Source organism: Dipodomys merriami, unplaced genomic scaffold (genome assembly GCF_024711535.1).
Source record: "Dipodomys merriami isolate MVZ:Mamm:240054 unplaced genomic scaffold, mDipMer1.0.p SCAF_1, whole genome shotgun sequence".
NCBI lineage: Eukaryota > Metazoa > Chordata > Mammalia > Rodentia > Heteromyidae > Dipodomys > Dipodomys merriami.
The window spans coordinates 43,868,738-43,890,270 of NW_027202270.1; the positions used below are offsets into that span (position 1 = coordinate 43,868,738).

At 51.9% G+C, this 21,533-nt stretch overlaps 1 protein-coding gene across 1 annotated transcript; it reads left to right on the plus strand.

Moving 5' to 3' along the window:
- The first annotated feature begins 13,019 nt into the window (after window positions 1-13,019).
- Window positions 13,020-15,453, plus strand: Dlx2 (distal-less homeobox 2). Its single transcript, XM_070033046.1, has 3 exons — window positions 13,020-13,464; window positions 13,893-14,077; window positions 14,965-15,453. The coding sequence occupies exons 1-3, from the start codon at window positions 13,056-13,058 to the stop codon at window positions 15,367-15,369; spliced, it is 999 nt and encodes a 332-aa protein (XP_069889147.1). The 5' UTR covers window positions 13,020-13,055; the 3' UTR covers window positions 15,370-15,453.
- The last annotated feature ends 6,080 nt before the right edge of the window (window positions 15,454-21,533 follow it).

The window sequence follows — 21,533 nt, forward strand, 5'->3', positions numbered from 1 at the left end:
ACACTTCCAGGCCATGAAAAGCAACTGAGAAGGATTGCCACATTCTCAGAGCACTTTGCAACCAGTGCTCTGGAGACTGTATTCTAAAAGTTGGCTCTGGCACATTTCAATATGCAAATGTATGCTTTAAAATTAAGCTTCATTAAAATGCACTTACCAGTTTAAGTGGAGGCTGATTTTGTCACCACATTTGGAATTTAAATTCTTACTACTTTCAAACAAATACTATGTAAACATGAAAATTAAGTAATCAAATGATTCTTTGCCCTCCTTCTACAACACTTTTCACTTGAAATTATCAACGTTCTTCAAAATACAAGTCCTGAAAATATCCCAGGAAGGAAACAGTCCCTCAATTACTTGAACTCTGGGCCTGGGCACTGTCCCTGAGTTCTTCAGTTCAAGGTGAGCACTCTACAGCTTGGGCCACAGCACCACTTCCGGTTTTCTGGTGGTTAATTGGAGATGAGAGTCTCATAGACTTTCCTGCACAGGTGGGCTTTGAACTGTGATCCTCAGATCTCAGCCTTTTGAGAAGCTAGGTGAGCCACTGGTGCTGGCAAACCTCTTGAGAACTGCACAGTCCTCGACAGCTCCACCCTAAGTTCTGTATTCTCCTCTGGCCTCAGTGGGAATTTGGCCTACATTCTCAAATGTAGGCCACCTTTTAAGATCCTCCTCCATATCTGCCTTCAAAAGGGCCTGTGGCCTCCCCAACACCTTCGTTACTACTGCTTGAGTTTGAGAAAGGGCCAAGTAATAACATTACAGAGTTCAGAGCCAATAGCCCCACCATCCCATGTATATACACCCTACCTCAGACACCCTACCCCTGTACATATGAGGGGAGAACCAGGAGAACTTCATTTTACTGAGGCTGAGGAGATAGTTCAGCGGCAGAGTCCTTGCCTAACATCTGAGTAAGGCCCTGAGTTAAATCCCTGCAGGGAAAAGATAGAAGAAAAAAAAACCAGAGAACTTGTGAAATGTACTTGAGATCACAAAGTTAAGGTCACCTACAGCCATTGCTTGGTACAACGGACTTCTGATCTTTCCACAGCCCTGGTGTCTTATACTCTGCTGCATTCATTCAGTGGTTCTAAGTTAGGCTTCCAGGTCAGATAGTCCTAGCCAGTCTTAGGCTTATCAGCCTCAAAATTTGTGACCTCAGCTTACTTAATTTCTAGCTGCAAGCCCAGCAATGGTGGCTCATAGTTGTAACCCTAGCTACTCAGGAGGCTGAGATCTGAGGATCACAGTTCAAAGCCAGCTGGGGCAGGAAAGTCCGTGAGATTCTTATCTCCAATTAACCATCACTAAACCAGAAGTGGTGCTGTGACTCAAGTAATAGAGTGCTAGCCTTGAGCAAAGAGCTTAGGGACAGCTCCCAGGCCCTGGGTTCAAGCCCCATGATGGATAAAAAAACAAAAACAAAAACAGTTTTTCTCACTGCAATAATCTAAATCATAATTCAATAACTCAGTGAATAGCAGCTATTATTTCTTTTTTTTTTTTTTTTTTTTGGGTCCGGTTGTGGGGCCTGAACTCTGGGCCTGGGCGCTGTCCCTCAGCTCTTCAGCTCAAGGCTAGCGCTCTACCACTTGAGCCACAGCGCCACTTCCGGCTTTTTTTCTTTTTGCTTATGTGGTGCTGAGAAATCGAACCCAGGGCCTCAGGCATGCAAGGCAAGCGCTCTACCACTGAGACACCTTCCCAGCCCTGCTATTATTTCTTTCTCACATGTTGTTTCACTTGTTTTTTATATAGTCACATGGTCACATGGTCCTTTTGTTATTCTTAAAGATTATTTACAAATACCATGGTAAAGAGGGAGTTTTTTTTTCTAAATGTAAATCCTGGGGCTTGAATTCATGGCCTGGGCACTGTCCTTAGCTTTTTTGCCCAATGCTGGCATTCTACCACTTGCACTGCAGCTCTACTTCTGGCTTTTGCTGGTAAATTGCAGATGAGAGTCTCACAGACTTTCCTGTTAAACGTTAAATGTACATTTTCCCTGCTCTTTCCCAGGACCTCTGAGGATGATCCGGGAAGCACTATTGGAATTTTTTTTTGGGGGGGGGGTCTGGTCCTGGGGCCTGAACTCTGGGCCTGGGTGCTGTCCCTCAGCTTTTCAGCTCAGGGCTAGCGCTCTACCACTTGAGCCACAACGCCACTTCCGGCTTTTTTCTTTTTGCTTATGTGGTGCTGAGGAATCGACCCCAGGGCCTCAAGCATGCAAGGCAAGCACTCTACCACTGAGCCAGCTTCCCAGCCCTGGAATGTTTTGATGAGTCCTGGACATTGTTGTGCAGAGAGCCAAGCTTTGGGAAATAACAATCAAGTGCTTCTCTCCTTTACTTTTCCTCCTTCAAAAAGAAGTGGGTGAGGGAACACTACACATGTCCCTACCTTGGCTTTTTTACAGGAAAACTCTGGCTCTAAGAATTTGAACTCTTTCTTCTAAAACATATCCTATTTCACATCTGTTTTTAGCTGATAGCTTTCAAATGTTTTCCTTCTTAACTACAATAAGAAATGCATCTTGTCAGGTATGTGGCTCTCTCTCTTATGATCCCTGTTACTAGGGAAGCAGTGATCAGAACGTTGAGATGAACGTCCAGCTTGGGAATTAACCTAATATCCATCAACCAATAACTTGGTGTAATGCTAAATTTCTATCATCCCAGCTACATAGGAAGCTGAGCTAGAAGGAACATGGTTCATGCTTGCCAAAGCAAAACTGCAAGACCCCATTGGAAACATAGCTAAAGCAAAAGAGCATGGCTCAAGTATAGTGCTTGCCTAACAGGCTCAAGACCCTGAGCTCAAAACCTAGTACCACGAACAAGGCCTGGTGAGCAATCATAAGGCCCTAACTTCAAACCCTAATACTCCAAATAAATAAATATTTAATTTAAAAATTAAACTATGAGAAAATTTATCATCTGGAATCCTAACAATGGGGAGGCTAAGGCAAGAGGATTTTAATTTCAAGGCCAGCTTGAGTTACACACCAAGACCCTATATCAAAAAAATCCCTAACATATACACAAATGTTTATAGTAACCTTATTAATAAAAGCTAAAATCTAGAGTGATCAGGATGAGCAATTAAACTGGTGTATATATACTGTGGAATACTATTGAGCAACAAAATTAAATTATTACTGGTATACTTTACAGTATGGATGAATTTCCAAAAAACTATGCTAGATGAAAAAGAAAATCCTCCAAATTCTCATATCATCTAACTCTATTTATAAAAACCCTATTAAAAAATAAATTATAGGAATGGAGAATAAATTAGTGGTTTCCTGAAATTGAGGAAAAGGTGGAAGTAGAAAGTAAGTGAATAAAAGCCAGCATGAAAGATCCTTGCAGTGGCAGAAACATTACAGAGACATGTTCTGATCAGGCCAGCTGCCAAAGTCTCACATCTGTCATCCTAGACTCACGAGGCTAAAAGCTGAGGATTGTAGTTCAAAGCTAGCCCAAACAAGCTGGCTTATCCCTAATTAACCACAAAAAGCCAGACGTGGAACTGTGGCTCAAGTGGTAGAGCACTAGCCTAAAGCCCAAATGCTCAAGAACAGCACTCAGGCACAAAATTCAAGCTATAGGGCCAGAGGAAGGAAGGAAGGAAGGAAGGAAGGAAGGAAGGAAGGAAGGAAGGAAAGAAGGAAGGAAGGAAGGAAGGAAGGAAGGAAAGAAAGAAAGAAAGAAAGAAAGAAAGAAAGAAAGAAAGAAAGAGAAGGAAAGAAAGAAAGAAAGAAAAAAGGAAGGAAGGAAGGAAGAAAAAAGGAAAGAAAGAAAGAAAGAAAAAAGAAAGAGAGAGGGAAGGAGGGAGGGAAGGAGGGAGGGAAGGAGGGAGGGAAGTGGAGGGAGGGAGGGAGAAGAAAGGAAAGAAGGAAGGAAGGAAGGAAGGAAGGAAAAGAAATGTTCTGGTTAATATGAATATTCTGATGAGCAATTTGTACTGCAATTTCACAAGACACTACCACTGGTGGAACTGAAAAAGGTACAAAGAATCACTATTATTGCTTAGAAACACATATGAATCTATAATTATCTCAAAATAAAAGAGTAATTAAAATGCTTAATCTTGCTGGGTGGCTCATGCCTATAATCCTAGCTACTCAGGGGCTACTGGAGGATCGTGGATTGAAGCCAGCCTGGACAGAAGGCTCTTATCTCCAGTTAACCACCAGAGATGAAAATGAAGCTATGGCTCAAGTAGTAGAGCATCAGCCTTGAATGAAAAAGCTAAAGTACAGTATCCATGCCTTGAGATCAAGCCCCAGTACTGGTGCGCGCGCGCGCGCACACACACACACACACACACACACACAAAGTCTTCACAATTTTTATTGTTTTTGGAGTGTTGTTTAGTGATGTAACAAGTGCTTAGCATACACAATACCTTGGACTAAATTGCCAGTATCAAGGTAAGTTTTTTCCCATTATTTTTGAGCTACAAACCTAATAGGTCCTAATTGATTTCTGCCTACCTTTTTGCCTACTTTCTTCCTCACTGGGATCCAATCCAACCTGCCACCTTCTTCCAGGTTCTCAAATTCCTCCTCAGTCTTCCTTCAAATTCCTTCTCACCTGCTGTGCCTTTTCCGATGATGCTTTTTCTCAACTGTTTACCTAGCTAACTTGCTTATCCTTCAAGTTGTTTACATGTCACTCTCTAGAGATGAAGATAGAACACATAGGATATACATGGGTTATATACAGTACAGCCATCTGGGTCTAGGATGATGTTTGTTTCTCTTTTATTATCCCAAGACTTAGTAAAAATCTTGTTTAAATATCGCAGAAGCTGGGTGCCAATGGTTCATGCTTAGCTACTCAGGAGGCTAAGATCTGAGGATTGTAGTTCAAACCCCCCCTGGCAGAAAAGTCCACGAGACACTTATCTCCAATTAACCACCAGAAAACTGGAAGTGGCACTGTGGCTCAAGTGGTAGAGCACAAGTCTTGAGCACAAAAGCTCAGGGACAGCACCCAGGCCCTTAGTTCAAGCCCTAGGACTAACAACAGCAGCAGCAGCAACAACAACAAAAATCTCAGGATCCCCCCACACTGTCCTGTGGATTATAATAATTAAGACAACCAGACAGCGGAGGAGATGGGGGCAAACAAGTCGTTTAAGGATTCAGGTGGACCTGTTGCAACAATGAGAAGTACAAAATGTCATGTCAAAACCAGCTTTACAATGTCGGTGGGGGGGGAGGGGGGTATAATTGGGTGGGGGGAGGGGGGAGGCTGGGAAGGGAGGTGAAGGGTAAACAAAGGAGGAGGCTACAATGTTTGGTAAGAAATGTATGCATTATCCTGCCCATGTAATTGTAGCCCCTCTGTACAGTATGTTCTCAAATAAAATAAAATAATATTAAAAAAAAAAAAGACAACCAGACAGTCAGAATATGAAAAGAAGGAAAAGTATAATGGAAGCCTTTTCTGAGTTCACCCTACATAGATGATCACAGTGAGAAATGTTAAAAGGGACTACAGTCAGACCTACCACCCCAGATGCCCTTTCTTCACAGACTGTTTCTTACTGAAGAGACTGAGGGTTTTGCTATTTTCTAGTGAAGTTTGTCTTGTTTAAAAAAAAAATCAAGCCAGACACCGGTGGCTCATGCCTGTAATCCTAGATACTGAGGAGGCTGAGATCTGAGGATTGTGGTTCAAAGCCAGCTCAGGGAAGGAAAGGCTGTGATACTCTTATCTCCAATAAACCACTCACAAAACCGGAAGTGGCGCTGTGACTCAAGTGGTAGAGCATTAGCCTTGAGCTGAAACGCTGAGGGACAGTGCCCAGGCCCAGAGTTCAAGCCCCATAACCAACAAAAAAAAGAAAAAGAAAAAGAAAATCACACCTCAAACAGCTGCTTCACACAAGTGTGTGCACTTTATTGATATTGATGAAGACCCAAACTGACCACTGGGGGTCATTGCAGTCTTATATAAGACCTGTGGCTTCTTTGTGTTCAAATTTTCTGTGTAGTGACAACAAGTTATGCTCCATTCTAAATGGAAGCAAAACACATGGATTTAGAAATTACCTACAATCAAACACCTGTACAAAGCACACAGCTGAGGGCTAGGTATTAAACAAAACAATGCCTTGAAATGGCTCCATTTCAACTTTGAGTCCTTAAATTTGAATCTTCTTTCTCAGTGAAAACCACATGGGCCCTGTTAGTGGGAACTTTTCTGGTTTGTTGTATTTCTGTTTGAGCTTACTTCATTATTAGTCCTTCTTGCCTTTGCCCTGGTTCATCCTGTTGGCCTAGGTACTACAGACCCAAAAATGGCTGTAGTAAGAAGTGGGCTTATCTCTCCATGACAACTTCTGAGCATAATAAGCATGTGCCCAAGACAAGAGTGACAGTGTCTGTGAGAGGAGGGCTCTGTGTGACAGGGTGACAAAACGTCTGAAAGCCACCACCTTTAAAAGGAAACATTTATGACTGGGACTTAGACCTGTGGAACTCCCTAAAGATTATTTTAAAACCTGTTTCTCATCATAACAATCAGCTAAGCTAACCTATTTCTATTCATGAACATAATGCACCAAAGAAGCAAATGGCTTCAATTCTATGCTTGCTTCCCAATTCGATTTCTGGTTTTCACAAACAAAATATGTTCTAGAATTATCTTCCCCTACGATTTGTTAACAAAGTCATTGTGCTTTCATTCCAAGGTCAATGTATAAGCTATATGATATATATATATATATATATGTATATATGTATATACGCACATACACACACACATATTTGTTTAATCCTTGGGGCCAAGACCATGGCTCTGTAGTAAAGTACTTGCCTGGATGCTGCAGGCCCTAAGTTAAATCTTCAGCATTAAAAAAAAAACCCTAAAATTCCAAAGGTCAATAATTTAAAACACCTGCAGCAGTGCCTCATCTTTCCACTTTTACCACAGAAGCCACCCTACTCCACCCCAAATCCGCCCCCCAAGAGCTCTGGTCCTCTGAAGCCTGCAGCCCAGGCCTCACTCACCACGGGTAGCAGGACGGCCTTCACCAGTGACAAAAGGGGGCGATGCACTCACCTGCTTGAGCCTCCTCTGCTGAAGCCCTTGCTATGAATGTCCAGCAGACAAGAGACATAGGAATGGTGTGCTCCAAGGAAACACCCACCTCCCCCCCCCCGCCCTCGTAGGAGGCGTGGCTAGTGTCCCACACGGAAGCTCATTCGGTTACTGTGGTGGTTCAAAGGGGCAGGTGTCCAGGCCCCACAGCTCCTCTGGCTCTATTTGCTTTCTGGCGTCCATGGGAGGTCTCTAGGTGCGCCCTGTGTAAAAAAAAATGTAAGTGGAGGGTAAGATCATCAGGCAGAAAAGAATCTGTGTGCCCCAAACACTGCTTTGAGTCCCAAATCTGGATTAGTGCTGGGTGCGTGTGTGCAAATGTACTTTAATCACTTGATTAAAGAAAAATAGGCCTGACTAGCGTGTAAGACCTGAAAGAAAAGGCTGGGCGCTGGTAGTCACACTGGTAACCCTCGCTACACGGGAGGCTGAGTCAACCTGAGGACCACAGTTCGAAGCCAGCCTGGGGAAGCAAAGTCCATGAGACACTTATTTCCAAATGGCCTGAAAAAAAAAGGCAGCAGAAGTTGAGGTGTGATCAAGTGGTAGAGTTCCAGTCTTGAGCCAAAAAGCCAAAGGAGGGTTGGAGGTCCTGAGTTCCCACACCACAAAACCACCTGGAGGGCTGGCTGGGAGTTCCCGGGGCTGGTGTTGTGATTCGGACCCAGGGCCTGCGTCTGCACAGCGGCGCCCCGCAGCCCTGGACCGAGGCTAGGCAGCCTAGCCGAGGGTAGAGCAGGGGAAACGGCCGGCTCCGGGTCCCAGGCCCCTGGCAGCACAGACGTTCGCTGCTGGGGGCCCCCCCGAGAGCCGGGAGCCCGAGGCCCAGAGCCGAGGTCAGAGCCCGGGGACAGCAGCCAGGGTTTTCCTTCTGGCGTTCACGGTGTGAGTGCTCCGTCCTCCGGCTTGTCTCCCCGCCGCCCCTCCGGGGTTCCCGACCCCACCCCCAGCGCCTCACCACCTGCGCCCCAGGTCCGGCAGCTTTCAGCCCTCAAAGAAGACAGTTCCCGCAGGCTCCAGCTGGCGCCCCACCGGCCCACCGCATCCCGAGAGCGCCCTGGCGGGTCAGGAGCCCCAGTTCTCCAATCTCTACACTTTGATCCCTGCAGTCAGACATGGAAGCCAAATAGGCCGGCCTGAGATCAAGATGACCTGGAAGGCGGATGGCGGGAAACATCTCAAAGAGGCTCTCCGAGGAACGCTGTCCAAACAGAAATGCGCTTTTTACCTGACGTGTGTAACTGTAACCCCTCCGTACATCACAATAAAAAATGAAAATAAAAAAAGAGGTTAACTAAAAAAAAAAAAAAAAGAGGTTAACTCAGGTATCACAGCAACATGCTTCAGGAACTTTCAACATGACTCCCAGGTTGTTGTGGGGGGCGGGGTAGAAGGATCATCTGAAAGCCTCATGAACTCCTGAAGCTCCAGACAGACAGCCTGCCTTCCCCCTGTTGGTGACATCTGTTCTGGAATCTTCCAGGGGTCAGTGTGAGATTCTGTCTCCTCGGCTAACCACTAGCTCCTTGGGGGGGGGGGTGCCCCCTCCCCCCCCAGCCCCTGAGGATGACAAACCCCTTCCTGTCTGCCCCCAGGTGGGCTGGGACTCCCAGGTGGTGGTGTCTCCTCCCCAGGCCAATCTGGAGCCACTGCCCAACCCTTCTCCCCCCTCCGCTAGGCCCACACCTGAAACTGCAGTCTTAAGCAAGAGATTCAGCCTTCACCTTGGTTTCCTCATTGGAGATGATTCTGGGGCACCCATCCCTTAGACAGATTCCTAGGATGTTCAGGGCCCCACAGAGGGCCAGCTCAGAAAGGAACTGCTGGCCATCACTTTCCATTGGAAAAGCCCCTAGGGGTCAGCAACTGCCAGCACCTGGTACAAGGCAGTGCCAGCAGTGACCTTCTGACAGTCAAGGTCATGGAGGAGGGTGAGGGACCCTGGAAAGGTACAAAAATCCCTCCAATCCTTGATCTCAATATTAAAGAAGAGGTGAGGATGCCCCTGGATACAGAGATCAAAGGAACCCACACACCCATTCTCTGGGTGGACCACATCAGCATCCACGAGATGATTCTGATTCTATTTGTATCCCCTTTTTTGTGAAGGAGGAGTTTATTGGGAGAGTAGTGAACTCCAAGGACAAGGACCTAGGAGTCAGGACGCTGTTCATCCAAGGGCCTATGGATCTAGGAGAACTTAATGGCTCCCCAAGTTTGAGGACTCCTTAGGGGATAGCAAGGAAAACCAGTGTTAATGACACCAGCCACATACCATGCATGTAAAGATCAGGTGAAAGTTGTCTCAAAAAGCTGCCAGCTAGTAAGAGAAAAACACTAGCAGTTTGTTTGCAGAAAGGCAGGTGTGAGAGACTCAGAAATCAGATCCCTGCCCTTTCTAGACATCTTTATTTCTAGGGTGAACCTCAAAGGGATTTGAAAGTATAGGATATGGGAGCCCCTGTAACTCTAGGGATGCAAACACAAAGCCGTGGTACTTAGCCTTCAGCCTAGGTACTCATGTCCCTGGAACCCTGGATGAGAGAGTACAGTGGGGGGGGAGGGGAGGGGCAGCCAGTAAAGCCAGTAATCCAGTAGCTACATTTGTGGCCTAGGAGTGGAATAGGTAAGTGAGAACAGGCATGTAGGTCACCAGAATTGCCACCTCCTGCCAAGGAGGGACATCCTTTCCCTCACAGTACCCCTTCCCCCCACCCCCCACCCCCAGGGGCTTTCCAATCAGTGGATACCCAGCAGCCAAGCAGAGGCAAAGCACTGAGCAGGAGAAGCTCTGGACTCCTGACCATGGCCAGACTTGTCTACTCCAGTTTCATTTATTTTTGGTTTTGTTTTGTTTTGTTTCTTTGTGCCAGTCTTGGGTTGAACTCATGGCCCAGGTGCTATCTCTGAGCTTCTTGGCCCAAGACTTAGAACTCTACAGTACTTGAGTAACAGTTCCACTTCTGGCTTTTTTTTTTTTAAGCTAATTGTAGATAAGAGATAAATCTCTTGACCTTTCCTGCCTAGGATAGTTTCAAATCGCATCCGCAGATCTCAGACTCCTGAGTGGCTAGGATTATAGCTTGAGCCACCAGTGCCTAACTCCACTCCAGTTTTAGATCTTCTGGGAAGTCCTGGGTGTTCAAGGAAGACCTTACACTAATTATCCCAGTGATTTGCATGAAAGCAGAGGAGAAGGCATCGAGATGTCAAAGAGGGTGAAGAGCATCTAACTCAATGCTTTTCTTCCTTCAGCCTCAATGTTCATGTATAAAATGGATATGATGGTTTGGTCCATGATAATTTGGTTGCCATGGAGGAGGGAGGGACTGCTAGGTCTAAACTTGGAAAGTCTGGGTGATGGAGTTGGAACACACAAGACCAGGGCAGAGATCCCCTAACTCTTCTTATTCACTCACCCTTTCTCTAGATCCCTGCAGAGTAAAAGACGACAGAGACTAAGAGTAAAACCCAGGCTGCCCTGAAACAGAGGAGGAAGCTGGCTGCACACCACTTTTCTCCCAAATTCCATCAAAATTCCATCTTCACTCCTTGTAGATCTCTATGGAAAGGGATACTCCTAGGCTCTAACTGTGGACAAAAGTCTCCTCTCCTCCTCCTCCTCTTTTTTCTCATTCTTCCTCCTCCTTCTCTTTTTCCTTCCCTCCATCCCTCATCTCCAGCTGCTTCTCCTACAAGCACACATTTACTTCCTAGATAAAAGGAGACTATATCTCACATATGTCATTTTCTAAATCTCTGCTAACCTGGACTTCCGGCTGTGTGTAGGGTTTTATTTCAAGACATAAAATACATCAAACTTGCCACCCTGAGGAAGTATGGTGAACATGCTTGGGATGAGAACTAAGAGCAGAGAAAAGGCAAGGCTATGGGCAGTTACACTTACTTTTTTCCCAAGAGAAATTTTCCCCTGATTATGTCAAAACAGCTACCACAGTGGTGACAGAGAGCTGCAGTTTGAGGCAAGACACCAAAGGGCACTCTAGATTAAATATGAAGAGGTTAACTGGGCCCACAAAGCAGGAGTCTGGTGGTGGTGAGCCCCATAGGAGAAGCATTTCTCACAAGCTCTTCCACCCCATCTCTCAAGCTTTCCTTAGCCAAAAAGATGGCTGGGCAGTAAACCCAGGCAGACTTGAAGGTGCATTAGGAGCCTCATTATTCCCCAGTGTGAACACTGGAGTTTTAATTACACACTTGAATTTTCTGGGGAAGAAGACCAAAGATCGTTTTTTTTTTTCAAAGTAGCAACTTGTTTTCCATTAGGCATTTGTTGTAACAAGTTCTTTCAGGAACATGTTATGACTTTAGGAAGGGATACTTCAGATGGTGGGCACTAACACAATTTTGTGGCTTTTAATTACTATTTTGTTCTTTTAGGGGGTTTCAGAGACTGGCGCCTGGGCATGATTAGACCGTCTGCCCGGCTCCGCAACTTTGCACACCATCCACCAGGTGGCACCACAAAGCAGGCGGTGCGGCAGTATCTTTTGACTTAGAAGTCCAGAAAGGCTAGTGTCCATCACTGTAGGTCAAGGGTCTCAATCACCAAAATGTAAAAAGAAAGTCGTCACAGAAATAGCAAAGACAGAGTGGATCAGAGACCTAAAGTACTAAATGTAAATAAGAACTAAGTGCACAAAATGAAACTGCATATTTATTGTTTTTGCCAAGAAGACATGGAGAGATAAATCATAATTTCACCTATTATTTCATTTCCTTTTCTGTAAAAACGTCGAATTTAAGTAGTGTTAGAATGAACTCTGGAAGCTATTTGCTCTGCCTGGTCTTCCTTTCCACTCCCAGGAAGCTCCAGGATCACTTTTCTAGTGTCAATTGCCCATCAAATGTACATAATTACTCGGGGCCTTGGTGTGTCAAGGTAAGTACAAGGAAAAGTGATTTCAAATATATTATTAGTAATAATGCCTTTAGATTTATATAACTTTTCTCTCAAGTAGCAAGGAAAAACGTTTAAATACTATCCAATTAATTGTCCTAATATCCCTGTGGGTTGGTTAGGAAGCAGGTATTATTATACATGGTTTACGGATAATTTGAATCAATTGACTGTCAAGTGCCAGACACTTCGAGGAAACGTGGAGATAAAGCTGGTTCCGCTCGCCGGACCGCTTTATTTGATTCATGTGTTCGAAAAGTGACATCGGACATCAAGGCACAAATCACTGGAGTTGGCCCTTGCACACAGAACAGGGCAGAAGACCCCACTTCTGCCTCTGGGTGGAAACAGCTACCTTTCCTCTGCCTTCACACCTGCTGTACTGCTGAGTGCCCGACAGCAGCCCCCCCCCACCAGTGTCTTGCCTCCGGCTCTCTTTCCTCGATGTCCCGTGTGCACCCGCCGCCGCCGCCGCCGCAGCCCCACGGCCCGCCAAGTGACACCCGCCCCCCCCCCCGGCCCTGCGGCCCCGGCCGCCAGGAGCCCCGCGGCCCACTGCTTCTGATTGGCTGTTGCTAGGTGACGTCGCCGGCGCTCACGTGACAAGTGTTAAATGCCCACCCTGCAGGAGCCCGCCTGGCAGACAATCGTAAAGCCGCTTAGGGCTGCTCACCTGCTCCCGCCTCCTGGAGCCCCGACCCGGCCCTGTCACCCCTGCCCCCTCCACTGCCCGCCCCCAGCCTGAGCCCGCGCTGGGCGAGGAGCCGAGAAGGCCGAGAGGCCTGGAGAGGAGGATGCGGCCGGCGGCAGCTGTCCCGAGAGGCGCGTGGTGATCACCTCCCCTGGAGGAGGAGGCGCCAAGACCGTAGCCTCGTTTCTTGTTTTCCTTCCCCCCAACCCCACCTCCTCGTAATTACATTGGCTGCTGGAAGGGAGCAAGAGAGACTGAGGAGGCGCCTCGCGTCCCCCTCGCGCCCGCCACCCGTGCTCTTTCCCCGTCCCGGGCCAGGATGACTGGAGTCTTTGACAGTCTGGTGGCTGATATGCACTCGACCCAGATCACGGCCTCCAGCACGTACCACCAGCACCAGCAGCCCCCGAGCGGTGGCGGCGCCGGCCCGGGCGGCAGCAGCGGCGGCGGCGGCGGCGGCGGCAGCAGCCTCCACAAGCCCCAGGAGTCGCCGACCCTGCCGGTGTCCACAGCTACCGACAGCAGCTACTACACCAACCAGCAGCACCCGGCGGGAGGCGGCGGCGGGGGCTCGCCCTACGCGCACATGGGTTCCTACCAGTACCACACCAGCGGCCTCAACAACGTCCCGTACTCCGCCAAGAGCAGCTACGACCTGGGCTACACCGCCGCCTACACCTCCTACGCTCCCTACGGGACCAGTTCATCCCCCGCCAACAACGAGCCGGGTGTGTATAAATGCTGGCATCAAGTCGGTCAGTCACTGGGATGGATGGGGTTAACAGGACTGGGGTGAAAGGGGGTGCGGTCCGGAGCCCTAGTCTGGCTCCCCAATTTCCGCCCTCCCTCGAGTCGCGCTTTTGTTGTTCTGTGATCAACCTGGTAACCCCGGTGCGTGCTCCCCGGGAACTGGTTTTTGTGGGGAGGGGGGGGCGTTCTCCCTGCTTCTCTCTCTTCGGCCTGTGCCTGTCCCCACTTCCCCAAGGGCGGTCGCGCCCGTCTGTGCGTGCTGAAGTTGCGCCCGTGAGGCGGGCGACGTCTGCGAGAAACCCGCCTCCCTCCCGGCTCCGGCCAAGTTCCTCCACCCACCCCTGGTATCGGCGGGAACTCCAGGGCCCGGGCGTTGGGCCGCTCTCACAGTTCCGTTTCATTGCAGAGAAGGAAGACCTCGAGCCCGAAATCCGAATCGTGAACGGGAAGCCAAAGAAAGTCCGAAAACCCCGCACCATCTACTCCAGTTTCCAGCTGGCCGCTCTGCAGCGGCGTTTCCAAAAGACTCAGTACCTGGCCCTGCCCGAGCGAGCCGAGCTGGCGGCGTCTCTCGGCCTCACCCAGACTCAGGTGCGGCTCGCTCCCCGAGGGGCCGACGGCCGGGCTAGCTAGTCTGGGTTACTCGGGAAGCAGGCGCGTTCGAGACAGGTTCTTATAGATAGATTTTTAAGCCGAGCGCCGGTGGCTCACGCCTGTAATCTCGGGAGGCTGAGATCCAAGGATTGCGGTTTGAAACCAGCCGGGGCAGAAACATCCGAAAGACTTCTCTCTCTCTCTCTCTCTCTCTCTCTCTCTCTCTCTCTCTCTCTCTCTCTCTCTCTCTCTCTCTCTCTCTCTCTCTCTCTCACACACACACACACACACACACACACACACACACACACAAGCGCGCGCAAAAAGCCGAAAGTGGAGCTGTGGCTCAAGTGGTAGAGCGCTAGCCTTGAGCAAAAGGAAGCTCAGTGACTGCGCCCAGGCCCTGAGTTCAAGCCCCAGGACTGGCACAAAATTATTTATGTATATTTTTAACGTAGTTTAATGGCTTCCTAAGCCCGCGTCTATGCAGCCTAAACTTCTCTAGGCCCAAAGTTGAAAATCCCCAAGCGGCCACCGCGTGGGAGGGAAGGAAAAGGGTAGGGAGGTGGGCAGAAATCCGGTATCATGTGGTCCCTGAACTCGGTGGAGATAAAGCAGGTGAAATACTGGGCTTCCGGGCCGGCTCCGGCTGTGACCAAAGCTCAGGAGCACACGCAGTCGCAAACAGAGCACCCACAGCAGCTGTTTGGAGATGATCCCCTCCGAAGGGAGCTGGGAAGCGGCGGAGCCTCCGCGCGCGATCGGCTCGCGCGCCCCCGGGCGCCGCACGTCCACCTCCGGCCGGCGGCCTTTCCTCTGCTCTCGTCCCTCCCGACTCCAGTAACAAGTTCCTCCACTAATGCTCGGGTCCTTTTTCCACAAAGGTCAAAATCTGGTTCCAGAATCGTCGATCCAAGTTCAAGAAGATGTGGAAAAGCGGCGAGATCCCCTCGGAGCAGCACCCGGGGGCCAGCGCTTCGCCACCCTGTGCCTCCCCGCCGGTCTCGGCGCCGGCCTCCTGGGACTTCGGCGCGCCGCCGCGGATGGGGGGCGGCGGCGGCCCGGGCAGCGGAGGCAGCGGCGCCGGGAGCTCGGGCTCCAGCCCCAGCAGCGCGGCCTCGGCTTTTCTGGGCAACTACCCGTGGTATCACCAGGCTTCGGGCTCCACCCCACACCTGCAGGCGACGGCGCCACTGCTGCACCCCACGCAGACGCCGCAGCCGCACCATCACCACCACCACCATCACGGCGGCGGGGGCGCCCCGGTGAGCGCGGGGACGATTTTCTAACCCTTCCCGGGCGACCGCGCCAGAGACTCAAACAGAGACCGGTGATCCTCGATGTTCGCACCCGCCGCCCGCCCCAGGGTCTGTCCTCCCGGCCGGCAGCCGCCGCCGCCCGGCCCTCCCGGAGGTTGCAGCCCGCAGAGGTGGCCGGCCCCAGGCCCCGCGGCCGCACGCACCGCCACCCAGCAGCCCGGAACTGGGGAAAGGGAGTCTCTTCGCCCCGGGTTCGTCCTAGGGCAGCTGGACAGCTGCACGGTGAAGGCCGCCCCACCCCACCCCCCCGAGCCGCATTCGGATCTGAGCCCCGAGCCTCGGCCATTTTGAGCCCGCCTCGGCCTTGCCTCCCCTCCTCTCTCCGCCTGTCCAGGCCGTCCGGCGCCGTCTTCGCCCGGGGGCTCTGCGCCGGGTCTCGGAGAGGGACGCCTGCCCCGCCCGCGAGGCTTCCCCAGCCCTCTGAGGCTCCTTTCTCCTCGCCCGCCTCGGGGCTCAGCCCCGGCCCGCTTTGGTTATTGACCTCCCGGGGTCCTGCTCGCCCGACCTCCATCCCCCCCCCCCGCCCCGTGACCCCGGCGACCCCGCCGCTTTCTTTCTGCCTGGCGGTTCCCAGCCTTCCGAGCCCTCGTCGCTCGCGGGCCTCGCTACCCGCCCCCCAAACGCCCCTTAGCGTGAGCTCTCTCGCTCTCTCTCTCATCCATCACCAGTGGAGTTTCTTTTATTTTTATTTTTATTTTTTAAAAGTTTAGGTGCCTTTGCGGATGACCTCATTTTGATGTTGGAAAAAATGATTTTTTAATATGTGGACACTGCAAAAATGCGTTTAAATTATCTTTTTTAAAATTTATTCAGGATTATTAGCCTGGGCTTTGACACAGAGTTTGTAAATAAAGTTGTCTGTGCAGATTTTTCCCACTGATTTATTTGTATAAACTCATCTTTTCAGACTTTTTTGTAACCCCCTAGTTGTGAACACTGCGGTTTCGCAGTGACCTCGGCAAACCCCTTCGTTTTATTTTTTTTCTTAAAAAAAAAAAAAAAAAACCTCAGTTAAATGAAGCTACTGATTTGAATTTGTTTTATCTTCCCCTAAAGCCTTTCAAGTTCTTGAAATGCAAGGCACTTTGGGGCTATTTATTATGAAAGCAACATGCTCTTAATGTTGATTTTACACTATGAAGAGATTATTTAAATAAATTATTGTTTTCATTGGAGTGTGTACTTTTTCCTTGGTGCCAGGGTTCCATCCGTCGGTCAGGCGCTCGGAGCTCGATCGAGCCGCTGCACTAGCTGCGATCTGCACCTTACCCGGGCCGCAAGCATCTTAAGGTGCGCCGGGGTCGAGAACCGACGCGCTCCGCTCAAGCGGCGGCGAAGGCTCAGCTCCGCCCCCGCCTGAAGTTCTCCAGCCCGCCGCTCAGTGACTCATTCTGCGCCGGGCGGCTCCAGCCTCCTCCGGTCAGGCCCCCTCTGGCGCCGGCGCCACCGCCCCGCTCCTAGGCGGCCTCGGCCGCCCCCGCGTCCGCCCTGCTGGCCAAGCTGTGCCTTCCAGCCGCCGCCCGGGACCTAGTGTCAGGAGCCTGTGCTCCGCCGCATTCTGGGATAAGACCCCCCCCTCACCCCCTGCGTTGGTCCTTCCCCAGAGCTTGTCCTTTGGAAGCTGGCTGAGCCAAGAACTCTGGGTTCCCCCTCGGGAGGCACGGTTGACTGCTCGGGGATGCCGGGCAACCCTGTGCACTGCGTTCCAGGAGCGCGCAAACACACACACACAACCACACACTGACATACACCCTCGGGATCACAACTCATGCGCGAGAACAGTGCCGCATGCAGGGGCGCACACCATGACACGCTTCCATTCACCAAGTCACAATCACACTCTTACACAGAAGGGACAAATTCATGCATACTCACACAACCACATACACGCCCATATATTGACTCACAGAGATACACATGCAACCACACATATACACGTGCAGAGACTGGGGCACTCGTCTTGGGAATGGCATCCTTGTACCTCATACCCTTGGAAGGGAAAGATGCACACACCTTTCAGCTTTGCTTTCCACCATGGCCTCCACACACCTGATTTCCAGCTTTGGAAGTAACCCTATTTTCTGGCAGTCCCTGTGAAAATCAGGGTAGGTGTGTGAGTTTGAACTAAAAGTACCTTTCCCTAAAAGCACTGGATCCACTGGTTGGAAGCTTCCTGGCTTCAATCACTTGGCTCTGTGACCTTGGGAAACCCTCTTAGCTTCTCTCTGTTACAGTTTGCAGATGTATAAAATAGGAGAAATAATAACAATTGTTGCTCAGAGTTGTGAGCACCAACTTAATGAACCCTTAATGAGGCAATGATGCCACACAGTGCCTGGCTCATAATAAAAACTAGATAAATTAGCTACTTCCTATTTACCTTCCCCGTACTATCCCAATGGACCAAATCACTTTGCTTTCGTGATGGATTATGAAGTCCAGAGTTACCAGAGGCTTCTCCAACTTTACCTTGAGTGGAAGATCAACATCCTGGAGCCGGGAGAGCTCAGGAGCTTTCTTCTAATGGAATGGCCTCGGTTTGAGATGACATTGGGCATAAGTTAGGGGTCCCCTTGCTGGATTCAGGCCTCTTCTACAGATTATTTAGGACATGTATGTCGTTTGTCTTAAACTCATCCCTGCCAGAATAGAGATAAGGCAAGACAAGTTACTTTGTGGGTTTAGTAACATCCTCCTGAGAGGAAACCTGACTTTCCCGGCCAAATTGTTTTGGGGCTTGCTGATTCAAGTCAGATTGACAACTGTATGGTTCAGGGAATTGGGGTGTCTGATTAAAACTAGGCAACTGCACAATCCAGGATCTCTTTGCATTTATTTTTTTTCTTTTCTTTTTTTCTTGTTGTAGATCATGGGTCTTGAACTCAGGGCCTGGCCACTGTCCCTAAGCACTTTCACTCAAGGCTAGTGCTCTACTACTTGAGCCATAGCGTCACTATCAGCTTTTTTGTTTGTTTGTTTTTAGTTTAGTGGATATAGGAGCCTCACGGACGTTCCTGCTCTGGCTGGTTTCGAACCGCGATCCTCAGATCTCAGCCTCCTGAGTGGCTAGGATTACAGGCTTGAGCCACCGGCGCCAGACTTCTTTGCATTTCTGTAGTTTTCCCATCCAAGGCTGAATGAAACCCGTGGACCTGCGATTCTAGACTTCCCTAAGCAACCCCTGCCCATCAGACACGCATCCCAGTGTCCCATCTCTCCCAGTTCCAAATTCCGTGGGGGTATTTTGAGTTCCAAGCCTGGTGCCAGCCCCGTCCCTGAGATTGACTGTACCCTCCCCTCTTTTGCCCGCCCTCTCTCCCCCCCCTCCCGAAACCAGCGGGGAGAGACGGGGCAGTAAATTGGCTGGTGTCGAGGATCTGCAGCAGACAAGATGATTAAGAGGCCTACGCCGGAGCGCCCGGGGCAGAGAATGTCAGCCCAAGTTGGAATCACGCAACAGGCCTTGGCATGAGCCGAGCCTGGGAGCCGGGAGGGCGGGCGGCCCCTCTCCGGGGTGGGCTGAGGCCCCACAGACTCGCCGGAGTCGCCGAACCTGGCACTTGGCGGCGGCGGGGTCGGACCGGGCCACGACGTGCCTCCCCCGCCCCCCCCCGCGGGAACCCGCAAAACAGAGGGCGGGAGTGTGCTGGGGCCCGGAGCGAGGGGCGTTTCCGCAGACCGGGAGCCGGGCGCAGGGAAGGGATCGCCAGGACGCGCCCACGTCCCAGAAGCAGGGGGAGGGGACGCGGAGGGGTGGGCTGGGGGGGGGGACAAAGCCCGGCTCCCGGAGGCGGGGGCCGGCTCCAGCCCCGCCGGGGGCGACTCTGGCAAGCCTTTCTCACAGTCTCCCGGGCCGCCCGGAGACGCGGAGCCCTGTGATCAGCCCGCCGCCGCGCAGACACGCTCTCCCCACCCCCACCCCCCGGGTTAAACTGAGCTCCCGAAAGCACGGATGAAAAATGGAAATGGGAAGCAGCGATCCCGACTCCCCTGCACTGGGAAAACAGCCGCGTTCCGAGCACACATAAATCTTCATTGTAATCCCCTTCCATTTGCGCCAGTAAAATATCAGGCCAGAGACAAGATATGACAAGCTCTGCAAGAGAAGAGAAGGGAGGGCGGCCCGCAGAGGGAGGGCTGCCCGGTTCCCTCCGCTCCGCTCCGCGCTGGGCCAAGCCTCTGCACTGGAGTGAAAACAGGAGCCGAGTTGGAGCCCGGCGACCCGGCGCTTCCGCCGCCCCCTCCCCTTCCACCTCCGCCTCGCCCTCCCCCGCCCCCAGCCCCGCCAGGGCTGCGGGGCGCACCTTCCCGCTGATCTCTCCTTGGGGTTGCGCTGGCCCAGAACCCCCTTTCATTGCCTAGATTTTCCGCCGTCCGCCTCACAACTCTGGGGATGCGGAGGGCAGAAGGGAGAAACGAGCAGATCCCGGGCCTGATCAGTCCGGCTGCCCGGCGGGACTGTGTAGGGAGGCTTCCCCCCGGCCTTCCCTCAGGATCTCCCGAGTAAATTGTGAATATCCTCCCAGTGTCAGGAGCTCCGAAACTGGTGGGGCGAGTTTGAGGAAGTGTCAGGTTTAGTGGGGGCGGGGAGAGAGAGACAGAGACAGACTGAGAGACAGAGACACAGAGACAGAAACACGGAGACCGAGCGGCCAGACTGGAGTTTTATTTACAAACAGTTCTGGGGGCTTAAGATGCAGGATGGAAGGGGGTGTGTAGGGAAAGAAGCGCCAGAGTGGTCCAGTGGTTCTTTTCTCTGTTGGGAGCCCCCTACTCCCACCTCCCTCCCTGGCCGCCCCAGGAGAACAAGAGCTGGGAGCAAAAGGCTCCCCTGCCTCTCAGAAAGTCCTTGTGGGCAGTGGAAAAGCCCGGGTGCAGCTGCCGCACGGCGGGCACCCCGCTCTGGCTGGTGACATTCCAGCTAGCTCCCTTTCCACCAGGGAACAGCGACCACCAGTGGCCTTCACCTGTTTCAGATGAAAGCCTCCATTGCGAAGGCAGGTACTGATCTCTTCCTCCTATCAACGCAGCAGCCCCTTGGAAATCCCACTTTTGTCTATCTGGGGTCCCAGAAGCAGCCTCGCGGACTCGGTCCCGGGAGGCACGCCGGGTCTCCGCTCCCAAGACAGCCCGAACGCTCGCCCTGCCTGGGTCTTCCAAATCCACCCCGGGACTAAGCGGCCAGCCGCCTGGAGCGCCGCACGCGCGCGCACACACGCGCGCGCACACACCCACACCAGTTCAGACGGGTGTGGAGTCCCCGTCACCCTTGCACAACATCCCCTCCCGCGGGAGTTCCCCTCGAGGGGGACGAGTTTGGTTGGCAGTGATTGCCACATTACAAGATGTTACATTCCGCCCGGGGCCTGGCGCGGGGTGGGGCAGGGAAGACAAAGTGTTTCTGGAGGAAAAAGAAGAGCCAGAAAGAGAGAGCCGACGGGTCTCGAGAAGCCACAGCCACTCGGTCCCCCGACCGACCTCTCTCCTTCGGGTCGCTCTGCCTGGGGCTTCCCACTCTCCCTCCCCGGCCAGGACGCGCACACACACACACACACACACACACACACACACACACACACACACACACACACACACACACACACACACACACCCGCAGGGTCTTAACGTTTCCTAGATCCTCCCCGGGCCTGTGTGGGGATCCCCAGGAGTCTGCACCTCCACCACAGTCCCGCCCGGGATGCGGGGCGGGGATCCACGTGGCGGGCGCGGGCTGCGGGGGCGAGGGTGGCAGCTTGGGAGAGGGAGAGGGGTCCCGGGGCACACTTGATCCCCCCCCCGCCCCGCCCCAGCAACTGTGGCGGACTTTTCACACTCCCGCCTCCCGGCTCAGCGGCGCCGTCCGGAAGTCCCGGACACTCCAGAGGTGAAACCAGAGCTCCGGGAACAATGGGGGGGGGGAAATCGGATGGATCCCCTAAAGATGATCCACCTTCGCAGGCTGCTCTCCACCCGCGTTTTCTCTCGTCTTCTCCGGGACACTCCCTGCCCGACCCCTCCCTCTGCGGGCCGGGCCTCGGCCTCTTAAAGTCCTAGGGTGTCTGCGGGCGGGAGAGAAGCGCCGCCCAAGGGCCGAGTGGGGGCGGAGGGGGGGTAGCAAGTGCGGCAGGACGCAA